We start from the raw sequence: 14181 nt of genomic DNA, 5'->3' as shown, positions 1-14181 counted from the left end.
GATTTTCCGAGGTATGGGCGGCAGAATCGGGGATTCGAGATTGGTAGAGTTGGTCGAGGAGGAACGCTAACCTAAGCCGGTAGGTATACAGGGCACCCCTACCCTCAACATAGGGGGAATAACTTTATATATGTCAGATCCACCCAGTCCGTACACGTGTTACCCCGTTTCTACCATTTGTCCTAAAAAGCAAGCTCATACGGCACTCAAGCCCCCACTGGAAGTTCTTGTCGTCGGAAGCTGTGGGGCCCACGTATTTCTGTGAGAAATCCACTCCATTGGTTTCTCAAGCTCACAATAGGATAGGAATACTATAATCAGGCTGATCCAAAACTCGGTGGGATTGAGTGAGAACGGGAACATGCACCGTTGAAACCTTTCTATAGCTGACCATGATGTTTATATGCCATCCAAACCGTTCATGAGGTTATTACCAGTGTGACGAGCTTTAATCACAGGTATCATCCTGATCAAATCTTACGTGGCCCCCACAAAGTGTCCAATTGTGAGTGTTCGATCCCTGCTGTTTCGTGTGATGTTGTTTTCCAACTGTGTTTTGGATCTGCCTTAATTGGAATCCTGTCCTATTGTGAGCTTGAGAAACTGATGGATGGAGTGGATTTCTCGTGGGCATCTGTGAGCACTACAGCTTCAGACCACATATCTTCCTGGGGGTGCACAGGCAATTCGTGACCCTGGTGGGTTGCTAAAATGAATGGATTGGATGGAATATAAACATTACAGTGGGTGATGTAGAGTGGGTTGTGGACACTTTCATGTTTGGGATGGACCAGGGAAGGCCTGATCGGATGCGGCAGTGATCTGGACTGTCAAAACCTTACAACAGGTGTATCACGCAAACTGGAATGAGTTGACCTACCATATATAATTTTGAGGTAGGAGAGGACACTTTCATGTCTGGGATGGACCAGAAAAGGCTTGATCGGATGCGACAGTGATCTGGAGCGTCAAAACCTTACAACAGGTGTGTCATGCAAACTGGAATGAGTTGACCTACCATATATAATTTTGAGGTAGGAGAGGCTACTTTAGCCAACCAACCTGGCTACGCCAGGTTACCCATACTGAATTTGCAAGATTTCATCAAATCTATGGTTGAAAATTCTTTATATTCCGTTTTTATTATTTACATTAAAGTTTAGTTTGATTAAACCAGATAGAACAATTACTATAAATAGTAAATTTACTATCAGGAAGCAGTGAGAGATAGCCTATTGTTGAAAACTTCTTAGGACCCACCAAAAGTTTTGAATCAAGCTGATATTTATGATCAAGTTATGGTAAAGAAACATAACAGTGCGCACTAGGAAGTTTTCATGCTTCATGTGGTGTGGTGCACTCAGCCTTCAATTTGCCTTTTTTATATACATTACAGCCGGCTCTAAGGAGCCCCTGACATGGCTGTCATCTATGTCTAGGTCCCAGTGGGGGCCAAATCAGATCCGCCCACATCCCAACAATAAGCGATGGGGTCACCGCCCAAATCCCCGTGGACCAATTGACAGATAAAAACACCATCACTTTTTTTAGTACTAGCTTTTAAGATATCACATGCCATACAGATATGGGTGGATTACCTTATTATAATGCACCAGGGCTTATTGTACCATCTCCCATCTGCAATGGATGAGAGGGCTCAATGAGTTGATTAGAATGGCAATGAAGGCTTTGGAAGTTAGAAAACTGATGAGATTAGCAGCTCTTGAAAAAAGTAGCTATGGTTTGCTTCTTTTATCCGCGCACTTCATTTCCACGGGGGATTAGGTGAGACCCCGGCCTCACCCAAGACGGTACGGCCCCCACCTTGATGTATTTACCGTCCATCAGTTTTTATAAATCATTTTATGACATTATTCCAAAAATGAAACTGATCTAATTATCAGTGGACAATACCATAAGAAACAGTGGTGATTGACCATTAATGGACCACAAAAGTTTTGGATCGAGCTAATATTTGTTTTTTCTCCCTTCATCCACGCTTAGGTGACCTTATCAACAGTTTGGATGGTAAATAAACACTAAGGAAGCATTAAGGTGGGCCCTAAGAAGTTTTTAATGGTAGGATGGTCAATCACCACTGTTTCTTATGGTATGGTCCACTTGATAATTAGATATGCTTCATTTTTAGGACAATTCCCTAAAATGATCCGTAAAAAAAAGGATGGCCGGCGTGGATGCATAATACATACATCAAGGTGGGCCCCACGGTAACGGCCGCACCGTCTTGGGTGAGGCCGGGGTCTCACCTAATCCGCTCTCCTCTAATTCCTACCTTTCTGATTCGATGTGGGACCACCCAAGAATTTGCTTGGATCTGCACATACTTCATTTCCATTCCCACTCACCTCTTTCAAGTAGCAACGTACGTAGGGCACATGTCAAAGACACAAGCTGATCATCACGCAAATCCAACCGTCTAAATTCTGTCTTGTTAATCAGGTTGATATGATCATCATACCAGCAGTGCCTTTACATTGAATTTAGACTGTTGATCGTACACAGGCGGCTATGTCCGATGAACGGCTTGGATTTTGCACACGTGTGACACGTGCAAGCATACATTGGAGGGGGGTCCTAACCATATGTTTAGAACAAGTGGAGCACTTCCGGTCAACTGCTTTCCCTCCAATCAACCCGCCAACTGGAGCCCACCCCGCGCATGTATACCAAGCGATATCTGTGCGCGCTTGTACCGTACCAGCAGCGATACCGATTGCCATTTGTCGCGTCCCAGCAAACATACAGATTCTGCGGCGATTTCCCTTCCGCGTGCCACGCTTGCACATTTAGGCAGTCGTAGATGAATGAGGAGAGATCGAAGCAGTCAGTGGCACGTGTGTGAAACACTGATCCAATCATCAAGTGGGTCCCATTGAGAACATTCTCTAGCCTAGAAACAGCTCTTCTTCGATTCTTTGCATACATGTGGCGAGTACAATATGATAAAAAAGCTTCTAGATTGATCGACGTGGGCCCGATAGGATGAACGGGCTTGATATCTTACACATGTGCCGCTAATTGCATCTTCAAGAACGCCTGGCGGGGACCGTGTCAACGGTTCTCTTCGCCGGTCTGCGGATTGCATGACTCTCTAGGTAGGAGCGCTCATCACTCTCCCGAGATGATGACGTGGAATCGCCAAGATAGGAGTCGCTGTTGCCATCCGTGACTAATTGATACTTGCCAGAGACTGACGCTTGATGCACAGGTGAGTAGAGATTGGGCACGTGGCAGCATTAGCTCCAATCAAACCGAATATATTGTGAAATTTACTGTATGAAAGTGACATCCCAAAATAATATTGGTTGAGAAATCTTAAACTCTGGTTTCTGGACACTTGGATGAAGTAGGACCACTTGATATTAGATGTCCACTGATCTAATATTCAGATGATCAAATAAGTGTAATTTTTGTTTGATGATACATACAAATTAGATCCATAATCTGGAAAAGTTTAATTTGTATGCCACTTCTGCAATTTGTGAACAATTTATGAGTACGTGCGTATCGGCCATCACACTCCGCCGGAGTATATGGTCATTGTCCTAGCTATATTCGTCCGCGGATCAGGTAATCATACCTTGCGGATATTACTAAATAATGAACACACACAAGAAAAAAATGAAAAGCCTTTACAAAATAAGGAGAGCTGTTGAAAAAGTCCAACCGTCCAAATTCTTTACTTCTGTGTGGAGGACTGACCTGGCGAGGCAAGTGTATCCACTTTCCATACACTTATAGTTGCATTTAGAATCTTTGCATCGATCTCATCCGTCAATTAGGACCAGTCTTCTCTTTTTTTAGACTACTTAAAAAAAATATACCGATAAAATTGTTACGAGGAAAATAGCCCGGCCTACTGTTAAACGGGCCTGGTCAGCTCTTAAAGCAACAATTGGAGTGATGATCCAACCTCCTTCTCCTCAACCCGGTAACAAAAAAAGCTGAGCTCGACCTCCAATGCTAAGTATGGAGAAAGGTTGAGCCCGACCTCTAGGCACAAGGTGAAGATAGTTATTAATTGACTATGATCTGAAGTAAGGTAACTCATCTCAGGTCAACAAGACCCACACCTTGATCCATAGGTCAAGTGGTAGACTGAGTGAAAGATACCACGTTTCAACAATGTGGTGTTGGTATCAATTCCCTAGTGGGGGTGGTTAACAGTGAAGTGTGAACTGATGGGGGGTGTACTAACAAGCTCCGCCAAAAAAAAAAAAAAAAAAAAAAAGTCGGCAAGACCCATCCTTCAACGAAAGCAACACCAACCTTAGTTGTGAAATAGGTCAGACTACTTCAGGACAGCTGAACATGCTCTCTGTAGGATCCGACTTAACCTCAATCAGGTTTGTCAGCGATCTCATTTTAAGATCATAGAAATGGACTCCCACATAGATTACCCTGAGATTCTAGCCAAGGATCTAGAAAGATCCACCGCACAGGAGTCCAAATCCTACTATAATAAATTCATGTCAAACAAGGATAGGTGCTCTGTACGACACCGCCTCTCCTCACCTATAAATAAGAAAACCCCTAAAGTGAAAGGTACGCACAATCTTTAGCCTTAAACCATCAATATTCAACTAAACCCAAATTCTCTTCCTGACTTAGGCATCAAAGGGTTCTCTACATGAGACAGTCTTCCTTATCTATCCTTTGTGCAGGTTCGTGAGTTTAGGAAAGGCTAACCATATTTCTACATCAACAGAAATGATAAAGAATTGTAAACTTAGTGGTGAGCAAAAATGGATGGTTAAAATTATTCTCATGTGATAGGACCACTGGATTGATTTGGGTTTTTGTAGACTAGCTGACGGAATGTAAATGATGCGCATGCTGAAGATAGGTGAATGGGGATGAGGATTAGTTATTGACATAATCAGTAGCGACTTGGCTGCTGAAGTGAAGTCACCATGTTCTGTAGCCCCACTATTATGTATGTGTTGCATCCACACTATCTATCTATTTGGAGAGATCATTTCAGAGCATGAGCCAAATAATGAGTCAGATTTAAAGTTCAAGCAGATCCACCACAGAAATGGAGATTAAACTTCTACCATTTAAAACTTCTTAAAGCTGTACATGTCTATGTGAACTTACAAGGAGGTTGGATCTCAAAAAAGAACATTATGATGGGTTCAGAAAGGTTTGAACAGTAGGTATCAATGTCCCACTATTTTAAGTGGTGGGTTCACTTGAGCTTTGGATCTACCTCATTCTTCGGCTAATGCAATAAAATTAAAATGGAATCTTCGAATAGATAAACAATGTGGTTATAACGCGGTGATGCCCCCATAACTTACCCGTTTTTTGCTGTACTAAGAACCCACTCCTTCACCCCCTTCAGCTTAAGGCTGCATTCCACTCACGGGAGAAGATTGGAGGTGACGACAATAGTCTGCATCTTGGTGCACGGAAGGTTTCGTATAGGGGTCCAATATATCGTTTCTCTTTGGTGCAATGGGGAGCCAATTCAGTCCGCACTTACCATGAGGCCACCTTGATATATGTATCATATATCTATGTCATTCATCTGATATGTTAAATCATTTTAAGGTATTTTGTAAAAATTATACAAATCCTAATCTCTAGTTACCATAAGAAATAGTAGTGATTGACCATTATAAACTTTTTAGGAGCCACCAGCATTTTGCGTCCATCTTCTTCTTCTTCTTTTCTTCTTTGAAGGGGTCGGTATTTGTGACACTCCCAATAGGTTGGATGACAAATAAACATAACCAAAACTTTAGGTGGCAAATAAATATTACGAAAACATTGAGATTGGCCCTAGAAATTTATAATGGTGGGGCGTTCAATCACAACTATTTCCTATGCTGCATTCTACTTAGATTCGAATATGCATCATTTTTTGGATCATGCATGAGATGAAATGAAAAAACGGACAGAGAGCATGGAAGTAGAATACATACATAAAGGTGCTCCACAGTAAGAGCCTCACAATCCGCTCCCCGTGCAAGGGCTGTTTATAGCGCTTATTAAATAATGAATGCCACATCGATCACACGTCTGCTATGCAAGGGCTGAACCAGGCCCCGGACCGGAGTTGTCTATCACACCTGTTTTAGGCATAGCGTGAAAGAATCGGTATCTTTGGGTCCCACCCTATTGTATATGTGAAATCCACTCCGTGCATCAGGTGGGTCGCTTGATGATAGACCCTGGGGTCAAAATTTAGATAGATCTAAACATCAGGTCTTGCACACCAGAGTGAATAATGTTAGTAGTATGCCAACCATAAATTTATGTGTGGTGCCAACATGGTGGGTATCTTTCATCAAAACCGTTCATCAGGTGAGATTCACCAAAATGCATGGAAGATACAAAAATAAGCCAGATCCAAAACTCAAGTGGCCCAGCGTAAATCAGAGAATTTAGCGTAATGTTACATTGTTCCCATTTCTCTGGTCCATTATAGTTCTTTTATCAGGCTAATCTTTTTTATGTACGGTGAACATAAGGGTCATCACCTGATGTGCCGGGTGGATTTCACATATACACCTCCGTGGGACCCAAAACGTTTTGGTAGGCGATTCCGGTCCAAAACGTACAAAATGCGTGTAGAGAGGTGCGTGTGGGAATAGCTAAACCCACTTACATTTGAGAAAAACTTCGACACTCTACAGAGTGTCGACGGATGATACGCAGGCATTTTGAAAGCACTAAAAAATCACACGCATGGAATACAAAACTCAACTTAAACCGTCCAAATTATGGGTCCCAGTTAATATGATTTAATAAAATTTGATCATCTAACTATAAATTGGTAGACATCAATGATTTTCTTTCAAAAAACATGTGTCGACGAATCAGCGGCTCAGGTTTTTCAACCAATATGATCTTGGGATTTATCTCAATAGTCTGTTTTATCTGAGTTCATATATCCCGCATGTGTATTTTTTCAGTTCCTACGTATCAAGCTTCATACGCAGCCAGAGTATCAAATAGCTCCCCCGAACAAATACCTATGCGCATGTACGAGAAAGGGACCTCTAATTGCGTCCGTTCAATTTCAGATCCTGGCGCCCTCTCTCTCTCTCTCACACCTCTCTCTCTCTCTCTCTCTCTCTCTCTGCATAGAGAAAAGCACTGCACGCTCTTTTGTTGTTTTCTCTCCTCTCCGTAATGAGGGTCCAATCAGTCAGTTCAAAACCTCCACCACTGCCATTTCCTCAGCATCCCTATAAATACCTTCCAGCTGAAAGCTGGCGAAACGGCAGTAGAGAGAGAGAGAGTGAGATGCCATGACCTTCCTCCTCTCTGCCATCTCCTTCCTCTCCTAGTTTCATTTCCTACGTTTAGGGTTTGGAAGTTCAAGTTCTTATAGAGAGGATGGAAGCTATAGGTAGAGATGCGAAGAAGGAGGTTGTTGTTCTTGTGGTGATCGTTGTAGTCGCTGCCTTGGCTGTGGTTTCTTTGATCGTTGCCTTCAGCTATTACTGCTACATCAGGAACAAGGTCTCCAAGCGCTTCAAGACTAAACATTCCAGTGAGTTTTTCTAGGGTTTTATTTCGATTCGGTTGATTTTTGTTTTTCATTTTTAGAGATTTTTAAATGTTGTTGCTGTTCTGGTTGTATACTTTCTTCAGGGTTTTCTGCTGGTTTTACTTTCTTTTTGTAATTCACATTTTACTCCCGCCGCCCACTTTTTTGATGCATGCACCCCCTTTTTCCTGCTTTTGGTACTCGAATCATATGCCTTTTGTTCTACGCCAAAAGTAGGAAAGGAGGGAGCTATGATGGAAAAAGAAAATGTCAAAACAGTTTCTAAACAATATACAATGTTCAGTCTAGAAAATGGCCTTTTTTTTTATATTATATCTGCCGGCAAGTTTACTGGTGAGCCCCACCTTTCTGTGTTCCAGATCGTTCATTTGGTGGGCCCATCACGGATGGGTCATGTTACCCTGGTTTCCCATCGGAAAATTACAACAATGTGGATTTCCTTCCAGCTGAATGTTGACCTTTGGGCTAAACTGTCCATTAGTAGGTCCCCATTTGTCAAGATCGGAGTTGGTGTTCTTTTGTGGCCCATTTGTGAAGGGAACCATCAGATGAATGCTCCACATCACCGAATGAGAGGGGTCCGCCTATATAATTACCAGGCGTGAACAAGAAACGTGGTTTTGTTTTGTTCGTGTGTATCCTATAATGCCTCAACATCTTTTGATATTCTGAGACTGATTCATGTGAATTCCTTATTTTTCCCCCTTTCCCCTTTTTGAATTTGAAAGGGAATACCAGCGATAGAGATGGTACCTCAAAGATGCAAGTTGTTACAGAGAAAGGAGTACAGGTCTTCAATTTCAAGCAGCTTCATTCTGCGACTGGTGGATTCAGCAAGGCTAATGTTATTGGGCATGGCGGTTTTGGCTCGGTCTACAGGGGCGTCCTTCCTGATGGGAGGAAGATCGCTGTTAAGTTAATGGATCGATCCGGAAAGCAGGGGGAAGAGGAGTTCAAAATGGAGGTTCGTTCTGCCAATCAATGCTTTTTGTAACCGGCTGTCCTTGTGTGTGTGTGACAAGGTTCGTCCACTCTGCTCGACCTTTCTCCCTCACCATGTGATATCAAGAGTAGTCATCTATTGGGTCTCACCATCAATGGCTGACCTGGAAAAATCTTACTGACAGTGGTCTTGAAGAGGAATTTCTAGATCACTTTCCTATATATGACGAGGATATCTGATTAGTCAGTTTTAATCCATCCAGGCTATATATGGTTGCCTCCTAGATGAATGGTTTGTGTAATCACATTGTCAGCAATAGGGGCAAGCACATTGGGCAAGCCTTGCTAGCAAAGCTCTTCTTTGTTGTTTCTGGATGGCGAGTATTTGCTATTTGGATAGGTGAATGTCCTTTTTACTCTCTAATTAGTTGTTGGATGATAGGTGGAGTTGCTTAGCCGTCTTCTTTCTCCGTATCTGCTGGCATTGCTGGGTTACTGTACAGATAATGACCATAAATTGTTGGTTTATGAGTATATGTCAAATGGAGGTCTGCAAGAGCACCTTTATCCTGAGAGTGGTATGCCCATTGTCTGGTTTTTCTTGACAGTTCTTTGGTTTTTGCTTGAATATATTCCTGGTTGTTGTTTTTTTCTAGATGGGAAGAACTTGCTTGCTATGCATTTGCTGGGTGATTTAGGGAACCACTTGTTCCTTCAGATACTCTTGTTTAATCAGAGATGCAAAAGTGCTACTAGTCTCTTCTAATTTCTGATGACCCCACAACTCGCCTTCTTTAAAGGAAATATTAATTAGGGATACCACCAGGCATGTTGCTTTGGTTCTGTTGAGAATTTTTGTCTTTCTTTCTATCTGCATGAACAGAGGTGATGTTGACATCTTGTGCAGCACTTGGTTTCTGTATGTGGTAGATTGGCAGTACATAAGTGTCGATCTTGTCGTTTAGGTCCTGTTTGGGATTGAGGAAATGAAACTATGGATTTGATAATTTCATAAACTTAAGAAATTCAATGCTTTGGATTTGGCAAATCTCAAAGTCCACTCTTTGGAAGCAAGCTACAAATTATTGGATTTGGAAGCATATATTGATATGCAACAACTTTTATTGCTTAAACAAGTCCTTCATTTTGTAGATTTGTGAAGTCTTTAGTTCTTTTGGGGATTTGGGTTTGCCCCAAATCCATGTATTTACGGGGTTGTGGATTTGAGAAATCTACGAATTTGACAAATCCTCAACAAAACACAAGCAGGGGATATTTGAAATCTATGGATTTCACAAATTGCCCAAATCCCTCACCCCAAACAGCCCCTTAAGTTCTTTCCTTCACAACTGTAATTGGTGCTGTAAATCATAAAAGAAAAGAAAAACACCTATTTAGTTCCGTCCAAAAGCAGCATACAATGTGGGCTGCACATTAGCATGTATCTCTCTCTAGAAATGTGGTTCGGTCCGAGTATGTGCATGCATGCGCATGTTGTGGTTCACTTTCTGATTGTTGATTCTAAAACATAAACTCTTTTATTTTCAAAACAATCACAATGCTTTGTTCCAAATGGGTGGTCCCTTCTCGGTTTGAGAATATGTTGATTGAGCATTTGGGATCTCTGGATATATTGAGAATTAGTGTTCTTTGCAACTAGAAGGTTGGGTGAGGTTCCATATTGATCATAAGCCTCATTTTGAAATTCTGAACAAATGCATATATCAATTGACAACGTTGATAGTGCTACTGCTAGTGTTAATTATATAAGATCATATGCTATTTGTCAGGGGAAGGGAGATGGTATGTGGTTGAAATGCCTTACACTAAGATGTCCTTGGAACACTAAACAATAATTAGATGACTGAATCATAATCCCCATGAAGTACAAAATATGCACAAGCATTTTATTTCTAACAGATGGATCTAACTTTTAAGCAGAAGGATTGCGGGAGACCTAATGCTGAATTAAGCTGTTGATAGACTGTCAGAACTGTCAGTCAATGATGCAGGAGTTGCTCTAGTATTTCAGAAATGGGAAAAAGGAAAGAAGCACAGGCATGCTGTTATTGAGGATTCAATAGCCGTATCCAAAGGCAGTACCATAAGGCTGTAGCCACCCAATTCATGTTCTCTTCACTCTAGATTGGTGTGTGCGCGAGTGTGTATGCATGCCACCTAGTTCATGTTCTATGCAGCCTAGATTGTTGTGCACGCGCCACCTAATTCATGTTCTATTCACTCTAGTTGTGTGTGCACATTCATGTTCTATTCCCTCTAGTTGTGTGTGTGTGGTTTTATTAAAAATGAAAAGATAGGAGGACAAACTTTTTTGTTGACATTTGATTTGCAAATGGGTGTAGGCTCCATATTAAACTTGTATATCTTAGCCTCATTTATGAATGACGCCCAAGAAAAGTAACACAAGAAACTTACGTATCCATGGTTTTCTTTTTCTTTCTTACTTTTTATTTTTTTGTTTGTTTGTTTGTTTGTTTGTTTGTTTGTTTTTTTTTTTTGAAAGGACTCCATATTAAAGTTGTAAGCATTATCCTTGTTATCATCACTCATGTGGAAATCCTCTATCTAATCATCTGCTTTTTCTATAGTATACATGGTTAGCCTTGAAGCCTGCTCTGTCATATACCATTCAACCTTTACTGGTGAACATACCTTCATTGGACGGCTGTGCTACTTTATTTATTTTTAATTTTTGGTCAAAGCATGCACTTATCCGCAAGTCTCTCAGATATACACAATTAAGCAAATGTATACATGTTGGCTACATGTCCCTTCAAGATGAATTTATTGGTGTGATTCTAGATTCACAGGTTCCCATGGTGGCGTTTCGAAGTTGGACTGGGAGACCCGAATGAGAATAGCTCTGGAAGCAGCCAGAGGTCTGGAATACCTACATGAACATGTCAGCCCCCCAGTGATTCACAGAGATTTCAAGAGTAGCAACATCCTCTTGGACAAGAACTTCCATGCCAAAGTTTCAGATTTTGGCTTGGCCAAGCTTGGATCAGAGAAAGCTGGAGGGCATGTCTCCACCCGTGTATTGGGCACCCAAGGATACGTCGCTCCCGAGTAAGAACTACAACTTCTACTATTTGTTCTTAAAATAAGAATTACTCATATATTTGTTGACTGCTAGGGAAGGTGCCACCAAGGTGTGCCGTAACGGCCGTTATGGGACCATAATAGCCATTCATAACAGTAACGGTGGCAACTGTTATGTGTTACGGGGTCATAACGGCTACTATATATATATATAAAAACTCGTAATGGCCCTCATAATGGACCCATAACAGTCGTTAGGGGGCTGATACATGTTTATCTAAAAAACAAAAAGAAGACTGTAACAACCATTATGGGGACTGTAATGGCCGTTATGGCCCATATTGTAATGGTAATGGTGGTGGGTATCACGGTAACCGTTATCGTTACAGAATACCATGGCTGCTACTGACAGTAGCTTACTTTTTTTTTTCCTGGAAGATCAACAGAAATATTATTACCTGCTGCTGCCACTTACAGTAGCATGCTTATAAATGAAATAACCATGCTCTCTATTTTTCAAATTTTAAGGCAAAAGATAATAGACGATATGATTTAACTCTAACTATGAAGGTCTCTTTCCCACACAGATACGCATTAACTGGACATTTGACCACCAAATCAGATGTATACAGCTATGGGGTTGTGCTCTTGGAGCTGCTCACAGGCAGGGTTCCAGTTGACATGAAGAGGGCTCCTGGGGAAGGTGTTCTTGTATCATGGGTAGGGAATCCTGTTTCCTTTTTCCAATTAATTTCCCTGCAAGTAATATCTGCTGCCACAACTAATTAGTTTAGATTTCATGTTCCAGACACCAATTACAAAGAAAACTGCAGAAATTATATCCTTGCTGTTGATCTATAGCCTATCCAAGCCTACGGAAGATTGCATAATTGATGCCTCCTTACCTGAATAGTGTGCTGATGCGCCTTGTTGTTGAAGTGGGGCCCATGGTTGGTGCTCCAGACTGTTTGACCTGATGGGATCCACCATGGGTGGTGGAGGCTCAAAAAATGTTCGAGAAATTTCCAGCATTCTCTCTCCAATGGATCTGTATTTTCTTAACCGTAGGGCCACTGAAAGGAGTATAATGTTTCAACTTTCGAGATTTTTGGGGTATCTCCTATCAATGATTGGACCCATCAGATCATCAGAGTGGATCAGCTAAGAATGCTCCCCACTTGCATGGTTTCTCAGTCGGGACACTTCAGAGCACTCTTCTTATAACTTCTCTTGGTAGAAATCCTTGTATGTGTAGATCACTCCTAAAATGTGCAAGGTTCACTCCTAAAATGTCCTAGGTTCGGTCCTGAAATTCAGGTTCATTTGTTTCCTGCTGGAATTAAGTTCATGATGCTCAATGATGGAAGGTCACTAAGTTCTAGTAAACACCCAAAACATTTTTGGCTCTGTTAGCTGTAATACTAGGATGCTGTTTAATAGTTGGAGTAATGATTTTGATGTGCCTGCAAATTGGGATGGATTAACAGTCCTCTATGTGCCTTTGGGGAGTGTCTAAAATGGAAATGGGCATTTTCCACGTCTCTGCACCAAGTCACAGTTTGTAAGTGTGATAAATTCACCAGAATGGTTTTTATCTCACTGTCAATTGAGGCTCTGCAATCCTGTTAACATTATATGATGCTATATCTTGGTTGTTGGGTGACAGTTTTATCAGTTTATCATGTCATTTTTTTTTCCTGGCTGAATTGTGACCCTGAATTTATAATTATATTAATTATCCTTTTGCCTTATTCCTCTTTGTATGCTAAAAGGCATTGCCTCGGCTCACGGATAGAGAAAAGGTTGTACAGATCATGGATCCATCATTGGAAGGTCAGTATTCGATGAAGGAGGTTATTCAGGTGGCAGCCATTGCGGCAATGTGTGTACAAGCGGAAGCAGATTACAGGCCTCTAATGGCAGACGTGGTGCAGTCACTGGTCCCTCTCGTGAAGCATCGCAAGCCAACATCAAAGGTAGGCAGCTGTTCTAGCTTTCATACCACCAGGTCTCCTACAACTCCTATAGCCAGGTCTCCTACAGCTTCTGAATGTGGGAATGCAGGATCTTGAAATTCCGAGTTCTATAACATCAAAGACCTTGCTGTTTTCTCTATCTAGAGGTAGTCTACCATGGGCTGGATTGTGCCTGGGAGAGAAATCCTTAGCTCTTTTTCCAGTAGCTTAATTTGGTTTTAGCTTTGATTAGTTTGGTTTAATGGGTAGAAAGTTTACTATTTCTCAAAATTATGCTTTGATTGTAGGACTAACAAAACGCTATTTCTCCAAGTTAAGCTTGATTGTAGGAAGCACTTGTTGAAGTGTCCGTTGGCTTCTGGCCAGCGTTTGCATTGCGGGTTTGCTTGAGCTAGCAAATGCAGAATTTGATTATGGCCATAAGCAAAAAATGAGATTGCAACTTCTTCCCCAAACCTTTTAAATGACACACCTATTGTCCATCTGAACAGTTCATTCATTCATACCACCATGAGCAAGATGCCAATCAGGTGATCCTAGGCCTCCAATCAATAGCATGAAAATGGACAGTGAAGATTGACTGGAGAAACAAAATATGTCCAATCATCATTTTGAAACATCTAGTAAATAGATCCCACTTCGTATTTCTTATGA

General features: G+C 41.5%; 1 protein-coding gene across 1 annotated transcript; it reads left to right on the top strand.

Annotated features, from left to right (window-relative positions):
* Window positions 1-7110: 7110 nt before the first annotated feature.
* LOC131245408 (probable serine/threonine-protein kinase PBL7) lies at window positions 7111-13905 on the top strand. The gene is made up of 6 exons (XM_058244858.1): window positions 7111-7528; window positions 8275-8510; window positions 8931-9066; window positions 11320-11578; window positions 12139-12271; window positions 13324-13905. Exons 1-6 carry the CDS (start codon window positions 7372-7374, stop codon window positions 13621-13623), a joined length of 1221 nt encoding a protein of 406 aa, XP_058100841.1. The 5' UTR covers window positions 7111-7371; the 3' UTR covers window positions 13624-13905.
* The last annotated feature ends 276 nt before the right edge of the window (window positions 13906-14181 follow it).

This window comes from Magnolia sinica, chromosome 5, assembly GCF_029962835.1.
Source record: "Magnolia sinica isolate HGM2019 chromosome 5, MsV1, whole genome shotgun sequence".
Taxonomy (NCBI): domain Eukaryota; kingdom Viridiplantae; phylum Streptophyta; class Magnoliopsida; order Magnoliales; family Magnoliaceae; genus Magnolia; species Magnolia sinica.
This window is presented reverse-complemented; position numbering and strand designations above follow the sequence as displayed.

Bases quoted from the DNA above. Each gene is read 5' to 3' on its own strand.
- LOC131245408 (XM_058244858.1), top strand. From the start codon at position 7,372: ATGGAAGCTATAGGTAGAGATGCGAAGAAGGAGGTTGTTGTTCTTGTG. The intron at 7,529-8,274 runs GTGAGTTTTTCT...TGAATTTGAAAG, and splicing joins CTTCAAGACTAAACATTCCA to GGAATACCAGCGATAGAGAT. The intron at 12,272-13,323 runs GTAGGGAATCCT...GTATGCTAAAAG, and splicing joins AAGGTGTTCTTGTATCATGG to GCATTGCCTCGGCTCACGGA.